The 21,869-nt window shown below is 41.8% G+C and overlaps 1 protein-coding gene across 1 annotated transcript in view; it reads right to left on the reverse strand.

Annotated features, from left to right (window-relative positions):
- LOC112224127 (PH and SEC7 domain-containing protein 1-like) overlaps nt 1-21,869 on the reverse strand; it is a 54,481-nt gene that overhangs the window by 32,257 nt on the left and 355 nt on the right. The window contains exons 2-4 of the mRNA XM_024387448.2: nt 21,611-21,723; nt 20,489-20,547; nt 18,552-18,641 (exon numbers count right to left, since the gene is read on the reverse strand). Of these exons, the coding sequence (XP_024243216.1) occupies nt 18,552-18,641; nt 20,489-20,547; nt 21,611-21,723 (262 nt within the window). The remainder of the gene's footprint in view (nt 1-18,551; nt 18,642-20,488; nt 20,548-21,610; nt 21,724-21,869) is intronic.

A 21,869-nucleotide genomic window follows, 5' to 3' on the forward strand; every position in this document is an offset into this window, starting at 1 on the left:
GAGATGGTGAAGTTGAATCGAGTGAATAGCAGGGTCCATCGAGCTTGCCTGGAGTTGAGGCGCTTGCTGGTGCAGAGATATTCCAGGTTCTTGTGATCTGTCCATACTATCAATGGGTGTTCCCCCCCTCTAACCAGTGCCTCCACTCCTCCAACACCATTGTCACCGCAAGTAGTTCTCGGTTACACACTTTGTAATTCCTTTCCGTGGTGTTGAGTTAATGGGAGAGGAAAGTGCAGGGATGCAGCTTTGGTCTTGGGTCAAACGCTGGGACAGGACAGACCCCACTCCGGCGTCCGAGGCATCGACCTCCACCACAAACTGCCTGGGACGGAAGTGAATTGGTGTTTGAGGTCCAAGAATGCCCGTTCTGCAGCTGAGACCACGTGAACGGGACCTTGTGAGTAGGGCTGGGTGGTATATCTTATTTTATGATATACCAGAATTGATGCAGGGACCGGTTTGGGTTTTTACTTTACCTTCTATACCGGTATTTGAATGTTTGATTTGTTAAATGTGATACGCCAAGTGTAATGTCAATTTTTATAGTTTACTTCGCTACTTGAGTCACCTCTGCGCCACTTCCCCACACAGGCCTAACCACGCCCTCACTCAAGGAGCGCATTTGATGTTCAACCACGAGACCCTTGCATTCAGTCTGCATGGTCAATGCAGCACTTGCAACAATGTTGATGACAACAATGCTATTTTCACTTTGCTTATTAATATAAATCCACTAGCGTTCTATAATGAAACTATTAGTTTGTGTTTCTTACATCAGCAAACAGCTAGTTCGTCTTTTCTTAGCAAGTTGCCCTAAATCTTGTGAGACGCTAATTGTTAACCGATAATGCAAATAGCTAGCTAGCTAATAACTGTACTGAGTAAAAAGCAAACGTAGCTAGCTAATACAGCATGATAATACCAGTAATGGTGTAGACCTAAATCAGCATGTTGTTTGTGCAACAGTGTCTTCTAAATCAAAGAGGAATATGCAAAGCAAGAAGTAGCTAAGGGAAAACATGCAATGTAGCCAAAGCTTATAGGGTCCCCTAGGAAACACGAATCAACACTTTAGTTCCTACCCTGTCACAATAACTCCTCCCTGGCATTTTATTTGTTTACTTTTTGCCAAAAACAAGAAAAGGCAAAGACACCGTTAGTTGTATTTGTACGTTGTAAATAAAATATTATATTAATGATGGTAGGTTAATAATTTAATATTTAAGAATATGTACCTAATGTTCTACTAATCTACCCAGAATGTCAGTAAGTATTTAACTGATATGTTCAGTCGCAATGAAAACTTCACAGAAATCGTAAGTGATAATGGTGCCCAAGGTGCTCAATTTAGATGAATGGATTTCGTTCCTACATTACAGAGACATTAAACACTCCAAAGTGTCTGTGTACTACCAACGAGCAAATGGCGAGGTGGAATGTTGGAACCACGTTTTAAAAGACTGTATCCAAACCGCGATCTGAGAGGGAAAGCCTTGGAAACTATCTGTCCGACACAGAGTGCGTGCCACTCAAGAAAAGTGAAATCCTACACAGTGGCCAAACGGGGGGCAAAACAATCATCAAAGAGGGAGGTTGTGTGTGCATGTAAAACTCCCATTTTATGTCTAAAAGGGTACACCGAAGTACAGTGCGCCACCGAAAGTTATCCAAACTAAAGGACCAACCTACGTTGTTTAACAATATCTATATATTTTAATTTTACCTTTATTTAACTAGGCAAGTCAGTTATGAACAAATTATTATTTTCAATGATGGCTTAGTGGGCTAGCCTACCTGCCGGAAGGCGTCGCATCTCTCACTGTATCAGTGATGCGCATCTCCTTGCACTTGCAACAGACTATTCAAACTGATGCTCAGAGTCAATTTATGGTCAGACGAAGCCCGGCTTGGCTAAAGGACTATATTCAGTAAATCTGGAAAGTTGTAAGTAAAAAGAAAACTGCTAAAGTGTAAATTTGATATTCTGATGTTACTGTTATTATGGCTACTGTGCTGTCTTTTAACATTGTTATTATTATGTGCTTGGCAAAATAATAATGGTTAAATTCAAGCATTGTGAATTGCTTTATTTGGGTTATGCTTAGAGAGCTCTTTACTTTCACAAGAGGGAAATATGTTGTGCTCTGCTGCACTACTCAACTCTACCACTAGAGACATACATGCACTATAACATACCTATTACATACAGAACATAAGTATCTACTAAGGATGTAGTTATATAGAAGAAGAGTATGCATGTGCTGATGATGTATGCTGTGATGTAGTGCTAAGCTTGCCGAGTAAACTTACCCAAAATTATACCCATCGTGTCCTCAAGTTACTGAGCCTAAAGAATAACACAACAAATATTGTCCTCATCAATGTCATTTGCAAGAACAAAATATTCAAACCATTCTGTCTATGAGCTCCACTGTTCAATACTTTAATCAAACTGTCCAATGTTTCCAACAATTCCAGCCATTTTTTGTTTCTCAATATTGTCAATCACTTCAATATTGGAAGAGAACTGGCCACCCCTCATAGCCTGGTTCCTCTCTAGGTTTCTTCCTAAGTTCTGGCCTTTCTAGGGAGTTTTTCCTAGCCACTGTGCTTCTACACCTGCATTGCCTGCTGTTTGGGGTTTTAGGCTGGGTTTCTGTACAGCACTTTGTGACATCATCTGATGTAAGAAGGGCTTTATAAAAACATTTGATTGATTTGATTGATATTGGTCTGAGAACAATTGTTGTTTGGTACTCCAAAAATAGCAATTTCTGCACTAGGGAGCAACTTGATATCAAATGCTTCAGAAAAGGTTTTAAATATAGTGGACCATTAATCTGTCAGACAGGGACAGGACCAGAACATGTGGGTCAAGTCCACCAAGGGGCCTTGACACCTGTCACATGACCCATCAATATTTGGGTAGAATTTGGATAATCTGGCCTTGCTGAAACGGATACGGTGAAGTACCTTAAACTGTATAATGCTTAGCCGGGCACAAGAGGAGCTTCCATTTACAGTAAGTAAGGCATCATTCCAGACTTCATCAGTGATCTCTCCACCAAGTTCCCTTTCCCACTTAGATCGGATTTTATTGAGTGATAGGTTATCAAGGCACATGATTATCTAAAAAATACAGGATATGAGTCACTTTAGTTGAAAAGGTGTTTTGGGTGATAGAATTTGAAAGGTTGGGCTTCGAGTGCGAATAAACCGGCGGAATTGGAAATACCTAAATAAACTTGAATGGGGTAGAATCAATTTGATAGTGAGGTCTTCGAAAATGGCAAAGGTGCCATCAATATAATGTAATTAAACTTAGTAAGGCCATTCATCTGCCACAGCCTAAAAGCTGAATCCAGTTTGCCTGGAAGGAAGAGGTGAGTATTACATATAGGACCTTGAATATAAAAATATTGACAACAACTGGATTGGATGTGTAGCACGAAGCTGAAAGAGGGAGATTGGAGGTGACTAAGGCTGACAAAGAGGAGGAGAAACAGGAATTGGCTTTTGTTTGACACCAGTCAGTTTCTGGGGTGTGAAGCGAAGTAAATAATCCTTTGTATATTTGCTGCCCAGTAATAATACATCAAGTTAGGAAGGGCTGGTCCTCCGTGTGTTCTATCTCTCTGGAGAAATGCTTTACGTATTCTTGGATTCCCATCGCCCAATAGAAAAAAATATATAAGTTTATCCACTGAAGTGAAAAAAGACTTTGGTAAAAAAAGACGGAGACATTGGAACAAGTACAGAAATCTGGGCAATACATTCATCTTGATCCAATTCACTTTACCAGCTCAAGTAAAATGAAGAATACTCCAGCTCTGAAAGTCCAGTTTAAGTTTGTTAATTAGGGGAGTAAAGTTCTCATCATGGGGGGGAAGACAAGGTACGGAAGATAATGATCCCTAAATATTTAAAGCCAGACTTTGACATACGAAATGGAATAGTATCCTGTGGAATTTGTAATGCTAATTCATTAATAGGAAAGCATTCATTTTTTGAGAAATTCAATGTATAGGCCGGAAACACACCAAACCTACGCAGTACGTCCCTCAGGGACAAACGCTTCAGGGTCTGAGGTATATAAAAGCAAGTCATCTGCATTCAAGGAAACTTTGTGTTCCAGTCCGCATCTGTAGATACCATGTATTGAGGGTGTGGCCTTTAGCTTAATAGAAAGGGGTTCTATCGCCAGGGCAAAAAACAGAGGTGACATTGGACATCCCTTGAATATGGCCCTTGATAATGGGAAATACTGTGAACGAAGAACTGATGCCTTGAGTACAACAGTCGAACTCAGGAAATTATGTTTGTGCAGGGGTGTTTTTGAGCTTAGTATTTGTCAACACAGGCAGCGCAAGCCTCCCTCTCTGCTTATGGACGAGTGAAAAACTAAAAGTATCTAGTTTTAAAAAGTGTCTTAGATATAGTTTTCAAATACAAACTTTATATGTCCGAACTCAGCATCAAATAGGCGTCCCAAAAATAACATAGTAATTTGTGGTAGAACATTTATTTAGTCAATTTTGTGCATTTATTAAATCCCACCGGGTAACTTGATTTTGAATGTGTCATGTAAACAAGATTATTAGGGAAATCTTTCTTATTTCTTATTCTTTCTTTTTTGAAAAATATGTAAACATTTAAATCAAACTATTATATTAATCTGACTATTCACAATAATACTCAGTGCTACCGTGTTCCTATTGGTCAGTCACTGGGATTGGCTTCTGCCAAAACTTTGTCGGAGACTACGACTGCACGAAGTGGTACTTAATTGGCAGACCCAAACCCTGTCACACTGAACAAACCAACATTTCCAGCAATTGTTTACGACGAAAGAATTGGCCCACAACGGGAAATTTTATCTGGGACAGCAAAATCATGTCATAAGACGGCAAAATGTTTACAGTCTGTGCAGGCCTTTAGCTAGCTCAACTATGCACTTGTCTCTGCTAGCAATACACTGTGCTAACATTAGCCTAGACTGTACCATGTAAAATAACAGTTTAAAACGTGTAAAAAACAACTTATTCTGGATATAATCATTTCCGTAGGTTCAGACTTCCTCACCAATATTTTGTTATGTCTGGGGGGGATTCATAAGAACATCTTTATAACAATTCAAAAATGATGAGATGGGAGACAGGAATTATTTCAACCATTTATCTAGAACTTGCTCATTTCAACACATAGAACCCCCATGATGCTCTGCGGCACAACCCCAATGCACAACACTCAGCTCAGCACACACACAACCCATCCCCACACATACAGTGGGGCAAAAAAGTATTAAGTCAGCCACCAATTGTGCAAGTTCTCCCACTTAAAAATATGAGAGAGGCCTGTAATTTTCATCATAGGTACACTTCAACTATGACAGACAAAATGGGGGGAAAAAATCCAGAAAATCACATTGTAGGATTTTGAATGAATTTATTTGCAAATTATGGTGGAAAATAAGTATTTGGTCACCTACAAACAAGCAAGATTTCTGGCTCACACAGACCTGTAACTTCTTCTTTAAGAGGCTCCTCTGTCCTCCACTCGTTACCTGTATTAATGGCACCTGTTTGAACTTGTTATCAGTATGAAAGACACCTGTCCACAACCTCAAACAGTCACACTCCAAACTCCACTATGGCCAAGACCAAAGAGCTGTCAAAGGACACCAGAAACAAAATTGTAGACCTGCACCAAGCTGGGAAGACTGAATCTGCAATAGGTAAGCAGCTTGGTTTGAAGAAATCAACTGTGGGAGCAATTATTAGGAAACGGAAGACATACAAAACCACTGATAATCTCCCTCGATCTGGGGCTCCACGCAAGATCTCACCCCGTGGGGTCAAAATGATCACAAGAACGGTGAGCAAAAATCCCAGAACCACACGGGGGGACCTAATGAATGACCTGCAGAGAGCTGGGACCAAAGCCTACCATCAGTAACACACTACCCCACCAGGGACTCAAATCATGCAGTGCCAGACGTGTCCCCCTGCTTAAGCCAGTACATGTCCAGGCCCGTCTGAAGTTTGCTAGAGAGCATTTGGATGATCCAGAAGAAGATTGTGAGAATGTCATATGGTCAGATGAAACCAAAATAGAACTTTTTGGTATAAACTCAACTCGTCGTGTTTGGAGGACAAAGAATGCTGAGTTGCATCCAAAGAACACCATACCTACTGTGAAGCATGGGGGTGGAAACATCATGCTTTGGGGCTGTTTTTCTGCAAAGGGACCAGGATGACTGATCCGTGTAAAGGAAAGAATGAATGGGGCCATGTATTGTGAGATTTTGAGTGAAAACCTCATTCCATCAGCAAGGGCATTGAAGATGTAATGTGGCTGGGTCTTTCAGCATGACAATGATCCCGAACACACCGCCCGGGCAACGAAGGAGTGGCTTCGTAAGAAGCATTTCAAGGTCCTGGAGTGGCCTAGCCAGTCCCCAGATCTCAACCCCATAGAAAATCTTTGGAGGGAGTTGAAAGTCCGTGTTTCCCAGCAACAGCCCCAAAACATCACTGCTCTAGAGGAGATCTGCATGGAGGAATGGGCCAAAATACCAGCAACAGTGTGTGAAAACCTTGTGAAAGACTTACAGAAAACGTTTGACCTCTGTCATTGCCAACAAAGGGTATATAACAAAGTATTGAGATAAACTTTTGTTATTGACCAAATACTTATTTTCCACCATAATTTGCAAAGAAATTCATAAAAAATCCTACAATGTGATTTTCTGGATTTTTTCCCCTCATTATGTCTGTCATAGTTGAAGTGTACCTATGATGAAAATTACAGGCCTCTCTCATCTTTTTAAGTGGGAGAACTTGCACAATTGGTGTCTGACTAAATACTTTTTTGCCCCACTGTATACCCTGACCCTACACACCCTCTTTAGATACAGGCAGTAGTGCTGGCACACAACAAGTACAGTACAGAATTTCTCAACTATTTCTGTCTCTGTCTCAGCATCTTCTCTGCTGTCGCTCTGTGCATCTTCTTGTTGTCTGTCTGTCTGTCTGTCTGTCTGTCTGTCTGTCTGTCTGTCTGTCTGTCTGTCTGTCTGTCTGTCTGTCTGTCTGTCTGTCTGTCTGTCTGTCTGTCTGTCTGTCTGCTGAAGCCTTATGCTTTATGAAAACCACGCTAACAACTTCGACTATATTGCAAATCAGTACCCGTCATACTGTATGTGTTCCTCTGAATCAACACCTAACCTAAGTGTTAATTATTATTACACGGCTCCAGACTAACATTTTCCCCTCGTGTCACTGGTGCCACTAACTTTTACAGTTGGTGGCACCAGCCCATGATTAGGTCAGGTGACCTTCTTATACAGTAATTCATAGTGCTTTATTAGGAAGTATAATAAATAGACTACTGAGGTATTCAAGAAATATGTTTGTTTTTATCCAACATGTCCAAGCAGGAATGCATGGTTCAAGATATTTTGATGTGAAACCTAATCCAGTGATGGCTGTGAATTTTGGGCAACTATAGTTGCTATATTTTACTGTCATAATAGGACTCCAGAATTTCCAGATTTCTGTTGTTGTTCAATTGAGATATTTATGTGCACTAACTAATAGCATAGGCTAATTCCTTTGGGGTTCAACACCTGAGGAAGTGGAAACTCAAAACACACAAACTAGATCGCTAACTTTAAATATAATGCCCACTGCTGGTAGATATGTATTCATCCAACAGTAAATGTATGTGCTAAAAAAAACTTTGCAGTTGCATATAGGCCTATGCCCTCGCAGTGGCCAGTGCCCATTTCGCACACGTACGCCGCTCCAAACTGTGTCTCAAAGCCATATCAAATGCTGTACCTTGGCTGTAAAATAGTTGCTATTGAGCTGAGTATTGAGAGTTGAGAAGAAAAAACATGTACAGTGGAAGTCGGAAGTTTACGTAGACTTAGGTTGGAGTCATTAAAACTAATTTTTCACCCACTCCACAAATTTCTTGTTAACAAACTATATTTTTAGTAATTCGGTTAGGACATCTACTTTGTGCATGACACAAGTAATTTTTCCAACAATTGTTTAAAGACAGATTATAGCACTTATAATTCACTGTATCACAATTCCAGTGGGTCAGAAGTTTACATACACTTAGTTGACTGTGCCTTTAAACAGGTTGGAAAATTCCATATAATTATGTCATGGCTTTAGAAGCTTCTGATAGGCTAATTGACATCATTTGAGTCAATTGGAGGTGTACCTGTGGATGTATTTCAAGGCCTACCTTCAAACTCAGTGCCTCTATGCTTGACATCATGGGAAAATCAAAAGAAATCAGCCAAAACATTGTAGACCTCCACAAGTCTGGTTCATCCTTAGGAGCAATTTCCAAACGCCTGAAGGTACCACGTTCATCTCTACAAACAATAGTACGCAAGTATAAACACCATGGGACCACGCAGCCGTCAAACCGCTCAGGAAGGAGACGTGTTCTGTCTCCTAGAGAATAACTTATTTTGGTGCGAAATTGCAAATCAATCCCAGAACAACAGCAAAGGACCTTGTAAAGATGCTGGAGGAAACAGGTACAAAAGTATCTATGTCCATAGTAAAACGAGTCCTATATCGACATAACCTGAAAGGCCGCTCAGCAAGGAAGAAGCCACTGCTCCAAAACCGCCATAAAAAAGCCAGACTACGGTTTGCCACTGCACATGGGGACAAAGATCATACTTTTTGTAGAAATGTCCTCTGGTCTGATGAAACAAAAATAGAACTGTTTAGGCATAATGACCATCGTTATTTTAGGAGGAAAAAGGGGAGGCTTGCAAGCCGAAGAACACCATCCCAACCGTGAAGCACGGGGGTGGCAGCATCTTGTTGTGGGGGTGCTTTGCTGCAGGAGCGGCTGGTGCACTTCACAAAATAGATGGCATCATGAGGTAGGAAAATTGTGTGGATATATTGAAGCAACATCTCAAGACATCAGTCAGGAAGTTAAAGCTTGGTGGCAAATGGGTCTCCCAAATGGACAAAGACCCCAAGCATACTTCCAACGTTGTAGCAAAGTGGCTTAAGGACAACAAAGTCAAGGTATTGGAGTGGCCAACACAAAGCCCTGACCTCAATCCTATAGAAGTTTGTGGGCAGAACTTAAAAAGTGTGTGTGAGCAAGGAGGCCTACAAACCTGACTCAGTTACACCAGCTCTGTCAGGAGGAATGGGAATGGGCCAAAATTCACCCATCTTATTGTGGGAAGCTTGTGGACAGCTACCCGAAACATTTGACCCAAGTTAAACAATTTAAAGGCAATGCTACCAAATATTAATTGAGTGTCTGACCCACTGGGAATGTGATGAAAGAATTAAAAGCTGAAAGAAAGCGTTCTCTCTACTATTATTCTGACATTTCACATTCTTAAAATAAAGTGGTGATGCAAACTGACTTAAGACAGGGAATTATTTCTAGGACTAAATGTCAGGAATTGTGAAAAACGGAATTTAAATGTATTTGGCTAAGGTGTATGTAAACTTCCGACTTCAACCCTACCTACAGAAAGCTGACACCCTCCTCTCTTCATCAGGGACAAGAGGACAAAGCTTCCAAAGCTGTGTTTATCCTGCAATTGCATTTTGAAATGTTATACGATCAGAAACATTTTTCTCTTGAGCGCTGGTGGGGATAGGAGAGTGGCTCGTTTTTCACAGCAGCAGGCCCCAGTGAGTGCACAGGTAGAGGGGCGGGGAAGGGCAGACACTTTCAGGATAATGCACTTTACTGTTTGACCAAATCATGGTTTTAGCCACCCCAAAAACATGACATTTTGAGTGAGGTGACCATGCACAATGTGCACTTTCTAAGTTTATAGGCACCCTTTCTGTTTTTTTCAATCCATGATCTTGGCTGTCTAACTGATGACAGAGTTGGAGCAGGTCTCTTTGCTGATCCTACATTTTTACTTTGAATGTGAGTTTGCGTGACCTCAACTCAGCCTATCAGAAAACCAGGCCAGCCCATCTTGATAGGGGGGCTGGCCATTGCCCACTGGTCAGTCAAAGGCTCATTACAGATTAGTATAACAGAGAAATTGAGCCAAAATCTTTAAAAACATTCTTAACAGACCCATGGGCCACCAGCCATGTCACCTTTTTCATGCTTTTATTTGTTTTATACAAAAATAAATGAGAGCAGTGTGACACCATAGCCAGCTATTTGCACAGTACAGGAGATTTCTCCATTCTGTCCCTTTATTGTAATGTTAACGGGAAACATATCACTGGGTTTAATCTGAGAAAGCTGCATTGCCGAGAGAGAGAGCGGGCGAGAAAGAGAGAGAGGGGGATGGAGAGAGAGTGAGAGAGAAAGAGAAGGGTAGAAAGAAGGAGAGAGAAAGTTAGTGAGAAAGATAGAGTTAGAGAGTTAAATAGAAAGCAAGAAGGAGAGAGAGAGAATAAGAGAATGAATGAAATAAGCCACCTGGTTCCTGATTTCAGCTGTAGTTGGAGGGTTCAGTTTAGTACCCCTCTGTGTACACTGTCCCTCCCAGCTATACCTCAACATACAGCACGTATGGAAATCCCCCCCCAAAAGATCACCTCACATTTGTCTGTTATTTGTATAACTGAATGTGATCCGTTTGTGTTTTTCCAGTATTTTGGATGCAAAAGGTTGTAACGGCAGATTTCCTCCTCTTCGTCTGAAGAGGAGTAAGGATCGGACCAAGATACGGCGTGGTATGTGTTCACAATGATATTTTAATTACAGCACTGAACACAAAACAAAAAAACAACTGTGAATCTATAAGAATTGTGCTGCCACAAGCAACTAACATAGACAATCACCCACTACCCACCACCCACAATGACAAAACAGGCTACCTAAATATGGTTCCCAATCAGAGACAACGACTAACACCTGCCTCTGATTGAGAACCATATCAGGCCAAACACAGAAACACAAAACATAGACTGCCCACCCCAACTCACGCGCTGACCATACTAAATAAAGACAAAACAAAGGAAAATAAAGGTCAGGACGTGACAAAGGTATTCTCCATGCTATATTGTACATCCATATACTGTACCACATATGGCACATGTTTATCACCTTACCCACCTCTATACTCTATATAACTATGTATTTTTGGAGATATGAGATCTATGTGATTTTTTATATTCGATTCTACAGTACTCTAGATACAAGACAGAGTCTCTATAAAATAGTTGAACATGAATATATATGTACATAAACAAATAAACAAACAACGATACAACATGCCGCCTTACTTCACGATAAATAAAATATGCATAACAGAATGAGTGCACAAGGAGAAAGGAGAAAGAGTTAGAGGAGAGAAAGAGCGTATGGGGAAAGGGGGAAAGGAAAAAACAGAAGACTGGCCATGAGCTGCTTAGTATTAGGGGGTTGAGGAATGGAAGTACTGTAGCAGGGAAAGAGAAAGATGGTGAGAGAGAGAGAGAGAGTGTAATGTCAGAGATAGAAGAGAAGAGAAGAGCAGCACATAGGTTTGCCTCCTCCGGGGGTCACTGCTATTTCATACCGCCGGAAATAAAACTCTTTGAATCTCAAGAAAAAGGGAGGGAGGGAGGAGAAAGAGAGTAGGCAAAGAGTGAGAGGGTGGCATGGTGTGTGGTGCTGCGTTGCTGGCAAAATGGTGCTATACTGAAAATGGAAACGAGAGGGAGAGCGAGAGTGAGAGCAGGCACGAGAGAGAGAGAGAGAGGGGGGGAAGAGAGAAGGAGATAGAAAGTTAGTGAGAAAGAGAGAGCATTAATTAGAGAGCTAGAAGTGGAGAGAGACAGAATGAGAGTATGAAATAAAGAGACAGAGACAGAATGAGAGAATGAGTGAAATTGGATGGATTGAGCCCCCACTTGGTGCAGATGTCAGGCTCAGGTTGGCCCAGTATGAGACACATAGTAGCGTGTGTGTGTGTGTTTGTATGTGTGTGTCTATGCATGCACATATATGTGTGTGTGTGTGTGTGTGTGCATTCAAGTGCGCCCGTGTGTGTGTGTTCATGTGTGTGTCTGTGTGTATGTAATGGAAAATTATTATGATTATGTGAACTCTGTGCTGAGCAGGGATGCATTCCAGATATGGAGGGGGAAATGAGAAAGCAGGAAAAGGAGGGAAGGAAACTAGGGATATGAAGCAGATAACAGGGAATCGGCATGACATTCATTCAGTCAGAAGGAAGTTATTGAAGGATAAGCCAGGAGGGGGATGGGGCAGAGAAGTGGGAGTGGGTGTGCAAGTAGGTGAGGGAGCATTTACAGTGACAAAGCAAAAGGTGAGAAAGACAGAAAACGAGAGCAAAGCATAGAGAAAAAAAAGTGACCAGAAGATTTAGAAATGGAGAGATGGAGAGCGGGCAGGGAAAACATTTGAAGAGTTAGAGAAAGAGAGGGAGAGAGAAAGGAAAGTCAGAGAGAGTGGCAGGAGAGTCTGATTTTAAAAGACTTCCTTGATCTATACGTTTGCATTAATAAAAAAGCTACCCCAAGTCAATGGGCTTATTCCTCTGCTTTCCCTCTCTCTCTATCGCTCTCAATTCAATTAAATTCAAAGGGGCTTTATTGGCATGGGAAAAGTGTTTAAGCAAGTGCAATAAACAATAAACAAAACAACGACTAAAAACCAACAAGGCAAATTAAACAAAACAAAGACCAAAAAAAAATGTGACATTAACAGTAAACGTTACACACAGAAAAAGTTTCAAGAGAATAACAACATTTTAAATATTATAATATTTGTGGTTAAAAAATGTAGCATAACATTTTAAATGTTGTGTGTTGTTGTGACAATGCGCAAATATTAGAAAGTATTTCAAACGACGGGGGAAATAAATAGGCACGTTGAGAGCTTCAAGTTTCTTGGTGTTCACATCGACAACAAACTAGAATGGTCCAAACACACCAAGACAGTCGTGAAGAGGACACGACAATACCTATTCCCCCTCAGGAAACTAAAAAGATTTGGCATGGTCCTCAGCACCTCAAAAGGTTCTACAGCTACAACATTGAGAGCACTGGTTGCATCACTGCCTGGTACAGCAACTGCTCGGCCTCCGACCGCAAGGCACTACAGAGGGTAGTGCGTAAGGCCCAGTACATCACTGGGGCTAAGCTTCCTGCCATCCAGCACCTCTACACATTGTCAAAGACCCCAGCCACCCCAGTCATAGACTGTTCTCTCTGCTACCGCACCAAGTCTGAGACCAAAAGGCTTCTCAACAGCATTTACCGCAAAGCCAAAAGACTCCTGAACAGGTAATCAAATGGCTACCCGGACTATTTGCATTGTGTGTCCCCCCCCTCATTACCTCAATTAGCCCAACTAATCGGTGCCCCCGCACATTGACCCTATACCGGTACCACCAGTATATAGCCTCGCTACTGTTATTTTCATTGTCATTTTACAGATTTTTTTTATTTCTTTATTTCTATTGTTTACGTAATTCTTATTTTTAACTTAAAAATTGCACTGTTGGTTAGGGCTTGTTAGTACGCATTTCACTGTAAGGTGAAGTACCTGTTGTATTCGGCGTACGTGACAAATAAACTTTGACTTGATTTGATATAGGTTATATTCACATTGGTGTTTCTGAGCCAATGGTTGACCTTTTCTCGTGGCAGCAGGTAACACATTTTACGATTGGGATTGCACACTGCGGTATTTCACCTATTTTAATTTTGTTATTTCACCTTTATTTAACCAGGTAGGCTAGTTGAGAACAAGTTCTCATTTACTACTGCGACCTGGCCAAGATAGAGCAAAGCAGTACGACACATACAACAACACAGAGTTACACATGGAATAAACAAACGTACAGTCAATAATACAGTAGAAAAAGTCTATATACAGTGTGTGCAAATGAGGTAAGATAAGAGAGGTAAGGCAATAAATAGGCCAGGGTCGCAAAGTAATTACAATATATCAATTAAACACTGAAGTGATAATGTGCAGAAGATGAATGTGCAAGTAGAGATACTGGGGTGCAAAGGAGCAAGATAAATAAATAAATACAGTATGGGGATGAGGTAGTTAGATGGGCTATTTACAGATGGGCTATGTACAGGTGCAGGGATCTGTGAGCTGCTCTGACAGCCGGTGCTTAAAGCTAGTGAGGGAGATATGAGTCTCCAGCTTCAGTGATTATTGCAGTTCATTCCAATCATTGGCAGCAGAGAACTGGAAGGAAAGGTAGCCAAAGGAGGAATTGGCTTTGGGGGTGACTAGTGAGATATACCTGCTGGAGCGTGTGCTACGGGTTGGTGCTGCTATGGTGACCAGTGAGCTGAGATAAGGCGGGGCTTTACCTAGCAAAGACTTGTAGATAACCTGGAGCCAGTGGGTTTGGTGATGAGTATGAAGCGAGGACCAGCCAACGAGAGCATACAGGTCGCAGTGGTGGGTAGCATATTGGGCTTTCGTGACAAAACAGATGGCACTGTGATAGACTGCATCCAACCTAACAGATCCCGTTTGTGTTCAAATTTTTTGTGGGCTTGTGTAATTTGAGTGTAATACTGACATATATATCTATATATACTGTACCACTCAAAAGTTTGGACACACCTACTCATTCAAGGGTTTTTATTTATTTTTACTATTTTCTACATTGTAGATTAATAGTGAAGACATCAAAACTATGAAATAACACATAATGGAATGATGTAGTAACCAAAAAATCTTCAAAGCAGCCACCCTTTGCCTCGATGACAGCTTTGCACATGCCTGGCATTCTCTCAACCAGCTTCACCTGGAATGCTTTTCCAACAGTCTTGAAGTAGTTTTTAATTTGGTTGGGTCTAATTGTGTTGCTGCCCTGGTGCTCCATGTGGTTTGTTTGTATTTGTGAACAGAGCCCCAGAACCAGTTGGCTGAGGTGTTCATCTCCTTCAATGTTAGGGTTTTGTGATGGAAGATTTGGGCATCGCATTCCTTTAGGTGGTTCTGGAATTGAATGGCTCTTTTCTGGATTTTGACAATTAGTGGGCAGGTATAGTCCTATTTCTGCTCTGCATGCATTATTAGGGGTTTTGCGTTGTACTCTGGGGATATCTTTCAGGACTCTGCATGCAGAGTCTCAATTGGGTGTTTTTCCCATTTAGTTCGTTCTTGGTTGGTGAGTGGACCCCAGATCTTACTGCCATAGACGGCAATGAGTTCTATAACTGATTGGAGTATTTTTTGCCAGATCCTAATTGGGATGTCAAATTGTATGCTCCTTTTGATGGCGTAGAAGGCCCTTCTTGCCGCTCAGATTGTTCACAGCCTTGTGGAAGTTACCTGTGGTGCTGACGTTTGCTAGTAACCTCTGGTGCTGATGTTTGCTAGTTATCTGTGGTGCTGATGTTTGCTAGTTACCTGTGGTGTTGATGTTTGCTAGTTACCTGTGGTGCTGATGTTTGCTAGTTTCCTTTGGTGCTGATGTTTGCTAGTTTCCTGTGGTGCTGATGTTTTCTAGTTACCTATGGTGCTGATGTTTAGGCTGAGGTATGTGTGATTGTTTGTATACTCTAGGGCAATGGTGTCTGGAATTCATTTATGCCAAATTGAGTCAAAAGCATTTTTGAATTTATCCCTGTGTTTCCTGTCTCTCTGTGCCAGTTTGTCTTGTTTGCCAAGACAACTAGCGGTTTTCCTTGCTCCTGTTTTTCCCAATCTCTGTTTGTTTCTAGTCCTCCTGGTTTCAACCCTTGCCTGTCCTGACTGCGTACCCGCCTGCCTGACCACTCTGCCTGTTCTGACTAACAGCCTGCCTATCCTCTTGTACTGTTGTGGACTCGGATCTGGTTTCTGACCCCTGCCTGGCCTGACCTCGAGACTACCTATCGTCTGGTACTGTTTGGACCTGGTTTTTGAACTCTCGCCTGTCCCCGACCTGCTTTTGCCTACGTCCTTTGTTACAGTGGTGGGCCGTCAGGGCCAGCAAGGCCTTCTCTGCTGGCCTAAACATCATCAGAATATAATTTGTTTTTAAATATATTTTCCCACAAATATGTATTAAATTATTCCCCAGAGTAAGAGTTATACTCTTCATTTCATAGCTTTCCTCTTGGTTGCACTGCTTCCAGCCCCAGGTTGAGATTTGGAGGGCTGGTCTTTATGTTAGATCTTTTATCCAATCATATTCAGCCATCATGTGTTGCCAGGGGTCTAAAATCTGCCCTCAGGCCTTCAGAATCAACAGTGCGGGCGCTTGTAGCTTAAAGTGAATGGAAAGTAGAATTTTGTGTCAACCAATCAGCTTTAGAGTTGGCTATTGTACGCCTGCTGGCTGGCTCCAGTGTTACACAGGAGCCAGCTAGCAGGCGTAGTGCGTGCACGTCTTTTGATTGGATTACCAATATTGAGAGGCAGGTCTATGCAGAATCTCAGAACTAGGAAACTGAATTTGATAAACAAATTAATTCACGTACTACTAAGCTGTTTTTTCAACCCACAATGGCGGAAGGAGAAGGTATCGATTTGGTCGAAGATATAATTATAACGCCATTCTCAAGACAAACTTTTCAAGAAAAGTTAGACATTGTCAGGAGAGGTCGACGCCGACGCTACATTGCTAAAGAGTATTGCTAAAGCCTGTCACAGGCGGGAAAGGGGTTTGTTCGCCACTTTCAAAGTTCCAACTACGAGCGCTATCAATGGCTCACAGACTCCGAGAAGCACCGCAAACTGTACTGCTGGGAATGCCTATTATTTGCAAGTGATCGATTTGGTGTTTGGAGCCACACTGGCTTTGCAAACTTGAGTTGTCTAACCAAGGCAGCAACGAGACACCAAAGTACGGCTGGGCACTTACAAGCAATGGTGCTTTTGAAAACTTTTGGGGACACCCGAGTGAATCTACAGCTCAACGAACAAGCGCGCAGGGCAACGAAGCTGCACAATGAAAAGGTATTGTACTCTTCCCCTGCAATTCTCTGAATAAAAATGTCAATTTCAAGGTGACGCAACGCCTGGTTATACTGCGTTTCTGTCTAAATGTATAGTGTCTAGAGCCATGGCATCATAATGATGGTAATAAGAGGTGGATTAATTCGGGTGGGACTGTGTAGGACTTCACTGAAGGCCTAGGCCCCAGGCCCACGACACGCCACTTGCTTTGTTATAATATATGTCGGAGTTCTACCATCTGCCTCCTGTGTCTGCATTTAGGTCTCGCCTTGTGCCCTTAAATATGCTGTCATTTAAAAAAAAAAAAATTCTGCTAGTATTTTTTAAAACATTTGATATGACAAATATACTGTTCAAGCATTCAACTGCTAAGTTAACACCTTCACTATTACAATAAACATTTTGCCCAGAATGTCATCTAGGAGGGATTGGATTTGTTTTTGGCCAATTGTTCTTTGGTAGATTTCTACACTATTTCTTTAATCTATAGCATTTCTTAATAGCATGCAGTTTGTTGGGCTTTGATGCCTCATGTTTGAGTATTGCTCTGTTCAAGTAAGCTGTAATTTTGTCTGAAAGTAATGTCATCCTCTCTCGATGTCTCTCTCTCAATTCAATGTCAATTTAAGCACTTTATTGGCATGGGAAACGTATGTTAACATTGCCAAAGCAAGTGAAGTAGATAATAAACCAAAATTAACAGTAAACATTACACTCACAAAGTTCCAAAAGAATAAAGGCATTACAAATGTCATATTATGTTATGTGCAAATAGTGAAAGTACAAAAGGGTAAATAAACATAAATATGGGTTGTATTTACAATGGTGTTTGTTCTTCACTGGTTGCTATTTACTTGTGGCAACAAGAAGTCTCTCTGTCTCTCTATGTCTCTCTGTATGTCTCTGTATGTCTCTCTAGTTCTCTCACATGCAAAAAGCAGTTTTAGAATTCATACCCCTTAATTTCTGGGCAAAAAATATTCCATACACCCTCTCATGTATTATAGATACATAATTTCAACTTGTTGACTTATGCTCTGGGGAATTGTGTTGAGGGAACACTTTGCAGACAAAATTAATAAAACGCATCATCATTAGCCATGTCAACAGCAGGCAACCCACTGATTTAGCTCATCTGGCATCCACTAGTGGGCCTGTGGGTTCTAAATTAAGTCCCCCAGATGGACCTAATCCCATTATGTTGCCAACAACAGGAATAACCTAATATCATAATCTAATATTGTCTGATCTTGAGCGCAGATGCCCCGGAGGGGATGTGCAGTATGTCTTATAGACAACATAACAATTAGCCTCCACCAACCCACACCACCCCGCCCCGCGCCATGCCGAAGTGTGCTACAGGAAATGGTGACCGAGGCAGAGCCGTGGTAGGTGGACTCATGGGACACACGGAGGCCAGCTGGCCGAGCTACTGTACCATGGCACAACAACACAAAGCACTCAGCAGGACACACAAACACACTCGCTGTGGCTTGTGTCTGTGTGTTCATGTGTCTGTGTATCCATGTGCGTGTGCATGCATGTGCATCAGTGTGTGTGTGCTTGGGTGCATGTGCACATGTGTGTATGCGTATGTGTGTGTGCTTGTGTGTGTGTTTATAGCAATGTACAGTACAGTGACTCACCTTCAGAAGGTCTTTGGAAAAGTCTTGACCCTCATTCAGACCCTCCAGGTTGCCAATGAACTGTGTGCAGGACATCCTTTTGCCAATGTTCTGAAAAATATGACACACAGTACTTACTCTATGCTATTAGTCTCTCGAGACAGACGGGTTGCCTCCCACAATGTACCAATTTTCCAGCATATAGTACATGTCTGTACTTAAGCCAACGCCAATTTGAGAGAGACGAAAGGGCGGAGTTGGGTGCCTCAAAATCCGTCCAGAGCTCTGCTATAAACATTTCCAGTAGTTAACTAGATGGAGCTCGCGGAGGATATATTCAATGAGTGTATTTTTGCAGGTGAGTAGTTTGCATGTGCCATGAAGTTAGCATTACAAGTTAACAACCACTGACTGACTGTGGAAAAAATGTGCCTAGCCATCTGCGTCCGCATTGCATGTCCACCTCGGTCATGTTTCAGAGGGGATTATTTTGAAGCCCGTCTACGCCAAACGTGTGATTTGTTGGAAGAGTTGTCTGCCTGAAGAGCCCCCTCCCTGAATTGGCCAAGAAAATCCAGACCTATCCAGACCATTTCCAGACCTAGTACTGTTGCCCTAGCTCTGGGATTCCCGAGACTACTATGCTATATATACATATAATCTTTAAAAGTATCACTAATATCAGTCATCAAAAATATTTGAACCACAAATACTTTCACAGATTTTTATAATTCATCAGACCTTCTGCAGCTCTCTGACAGCTATAGTAGAATTAATCTTTGAAGGATGTTATGGGAAGAAATTATTTTAAGGGAACTCATCCAAATGATTTAATCTAGCTGAGCTGAGAGTGTTAAGAGTGTTAAGAGGAAGACTGTGCAAAGGACGTCACACTGCTTGCTGAGCGAGTATCACTTCCTCCTGATTCGGCTCATACCGAGGCTCAACCCAGGACCTCTGCCTCACAAACACACGTCACCACCCTCCTGAAGTGTCTTACTCAGTCCTGTCATCAAAAATCTAGCTTTTCGGCAGCGCAAGTGGAGACACTTCAGGCTGAGGACTTTCACAGATAGCGGAAATATTGATGAAAAGAGTCAATGACGATAAAGAGGAAGAAGAAGATGCAGGAGACTATGATGATCAGGATGACGCCATTGATGATGATGATGATGAAGAAGAAGATGACGACATTGGTGACGATGATGAATGATGATGATGATGAAGCACAGCGCTACAGTGCCTTCAGAAAGTAATCATACCTCTTCACTTTTTCCACATTTGTTTGTGTTACAGCCTGTTACAGCCTGAAACATTCTCACCCATCTACACACAACACCCCATAATGACAAAGTGGAAATATGTTTTTAGAAATGTTTGCAATGTATTGAAAATGAAATACAGAAATATCTAATTTACATAAGTATATATTGACTGCAAATTGAATTCAGGTTGTAAGACAACAAAATGTGGAATAAGTCGAGGGGGGTGAATACACTGAAGGCTGTATATCAGCCTGGCATCTCTCAATAGAGAGAGTGGGTTTTTCATCCAGCTAGCTCTAGCCCCTTCAATCAGAGCTAAATGTATCCATAAATTATATAAATGGCTCTGACTTAACTATCTGTAATCATTTGCAGAGGCTGCACATCACACCATGCAGCTGTAGATTGCCTAGATTTAGAGTTGTTCTGAAATCAGTCTACAGCTTGATATGGACTGGATTTATGATAGTGTGTGGAACACATTGTAATCAGGAGGCTGGTCCCAGATCAGCCTTCAATCAGTCTGGGGCTTTCCCCCCATAACTACCATTGTACTGAGTCAGTGGAGCCTGGGGGGATGGATCTCTGAAAATTGTCTCTACTCTAAACTCTAGGCTGAACTCACCTAAATACGCACGCACACACACACACATGCGCACACACACGCACACACACAGACTGAACTCTACTTACATGGCCATGCAGGTCTGTGTTTAGCAGCATCAGGGCACAGGTCAAGGTATGGACACCATCTGGATAAGAAACATATCCATCATATTCAGTGGTGGAAAAAGTACCCAATTTTCATACTTGAGTAAAAGTACAGATACCTTTGTAGAAAATGAAAAGTAACCCAGTAAAATACTACTTGAGTAAAAGTCTAAAAGTATTTGGTTTCAAATATATTTAAGTATCGAAAGTAAAAGTATAAATCATTTCAAATTGATCATATTAAGCAAACCAGATGGCACAATTTTCATGTTTTTTATTTTATTTACGGATAGCCAGGGTCTCGCCCCAACACTTGGACATAATTTACAAACGAAGCATGTGTATTTAGTGAGTCCGCCAGATCAAAGTCAGTAGGGATGACCAGGGATGCTCTATTGATAAGTGCGTGAATTGGAACATTTTCCAGTCCTGCTAAGCAATTCAGAATATAACTTAAGTACTTTTGGGTGTCAGGGAAAATGCATGGAGTAAAAAGTACATTATTTTCTTTAGGAATGTAGTGAAGTGGTCTAAGGCACTGCATCGCAGTGCTAGCTGTGCCACTAGAGATTCTGGGTTCGAGTCCAGGCTCTGTCGCAGTCGGCCGCAATCGGGAGACCCATAGGGCGGCGGCACAATTGGCCCAGTGTCGCCCGGGTTAGGGGAGGGTTTGGCCGGCAGGGATGTCCTTGTCCCATCGTGCACTAGCAACTCCTGTGGCTGGCCGGGCGCAGTGCACGATGACACGGTAGCCAGGTGTATGGTGTTTCCTCCGACACATTGGTACAGCTGGCTTCCGGGTTAAGTGGGCATTGTGTCAAGAAGCAGTGTGGCTTGGTTGGGTTGTGATTCGCAGGACGCATAGCTCTCGAGCTTCGCCTCTCCCGAGTCCGTACGGGAGTTGCAGCGATGAGACAAGACTGTAACTACCAATTGGATACCACGAAATTGGGGATAAAACAGGAATGTAGTGAGGTAAAATATTTTTTATATAAATAGTAAAGTAAAGTACTTTACACCACTACATCTATTAACATGACGAATGAGCTGCCATATTTCTATAGTAACTTATATAGTAGACATTAGACAGTACTGTCCTCTTACCCTCAGAGGGTATAAGTTTGGGGTTACAGTGCAGGTATCTCCTGGAGAAGTGAGCCAGCACCCGCTCTCTCTCCTGAGTCTCCCCCATCAGGGAAAACTGTCTGAGAAAGGCTCTGGAACACACATACACACACATTAAGCAGGATTACACTGTTTGGCCATTTTTAAGTTCTAGACCAGTGGAAACGCACCTCATTACGCACTTATTCATCTCATTCAACTACTTAATTAATCACCAAGCCCTTGATTAATTGATTTA

This window comes from Oncorhynchus tshawytscha, linkage group LG25 (genome assembly GCF_018296145.1).
Source record: "Oncorhynchus tshawytscha isolate Ot180627B linkage group LG25, Otsh_v2.0, whole genome shotgun sequence".
Lineage (NCBI taxonomy): Eukaryota > Metazoa > Chordata > Actinopteri > Salmoniformes > Salmonidae > Oncorhynchus > Oncorhynchus tshawytscha.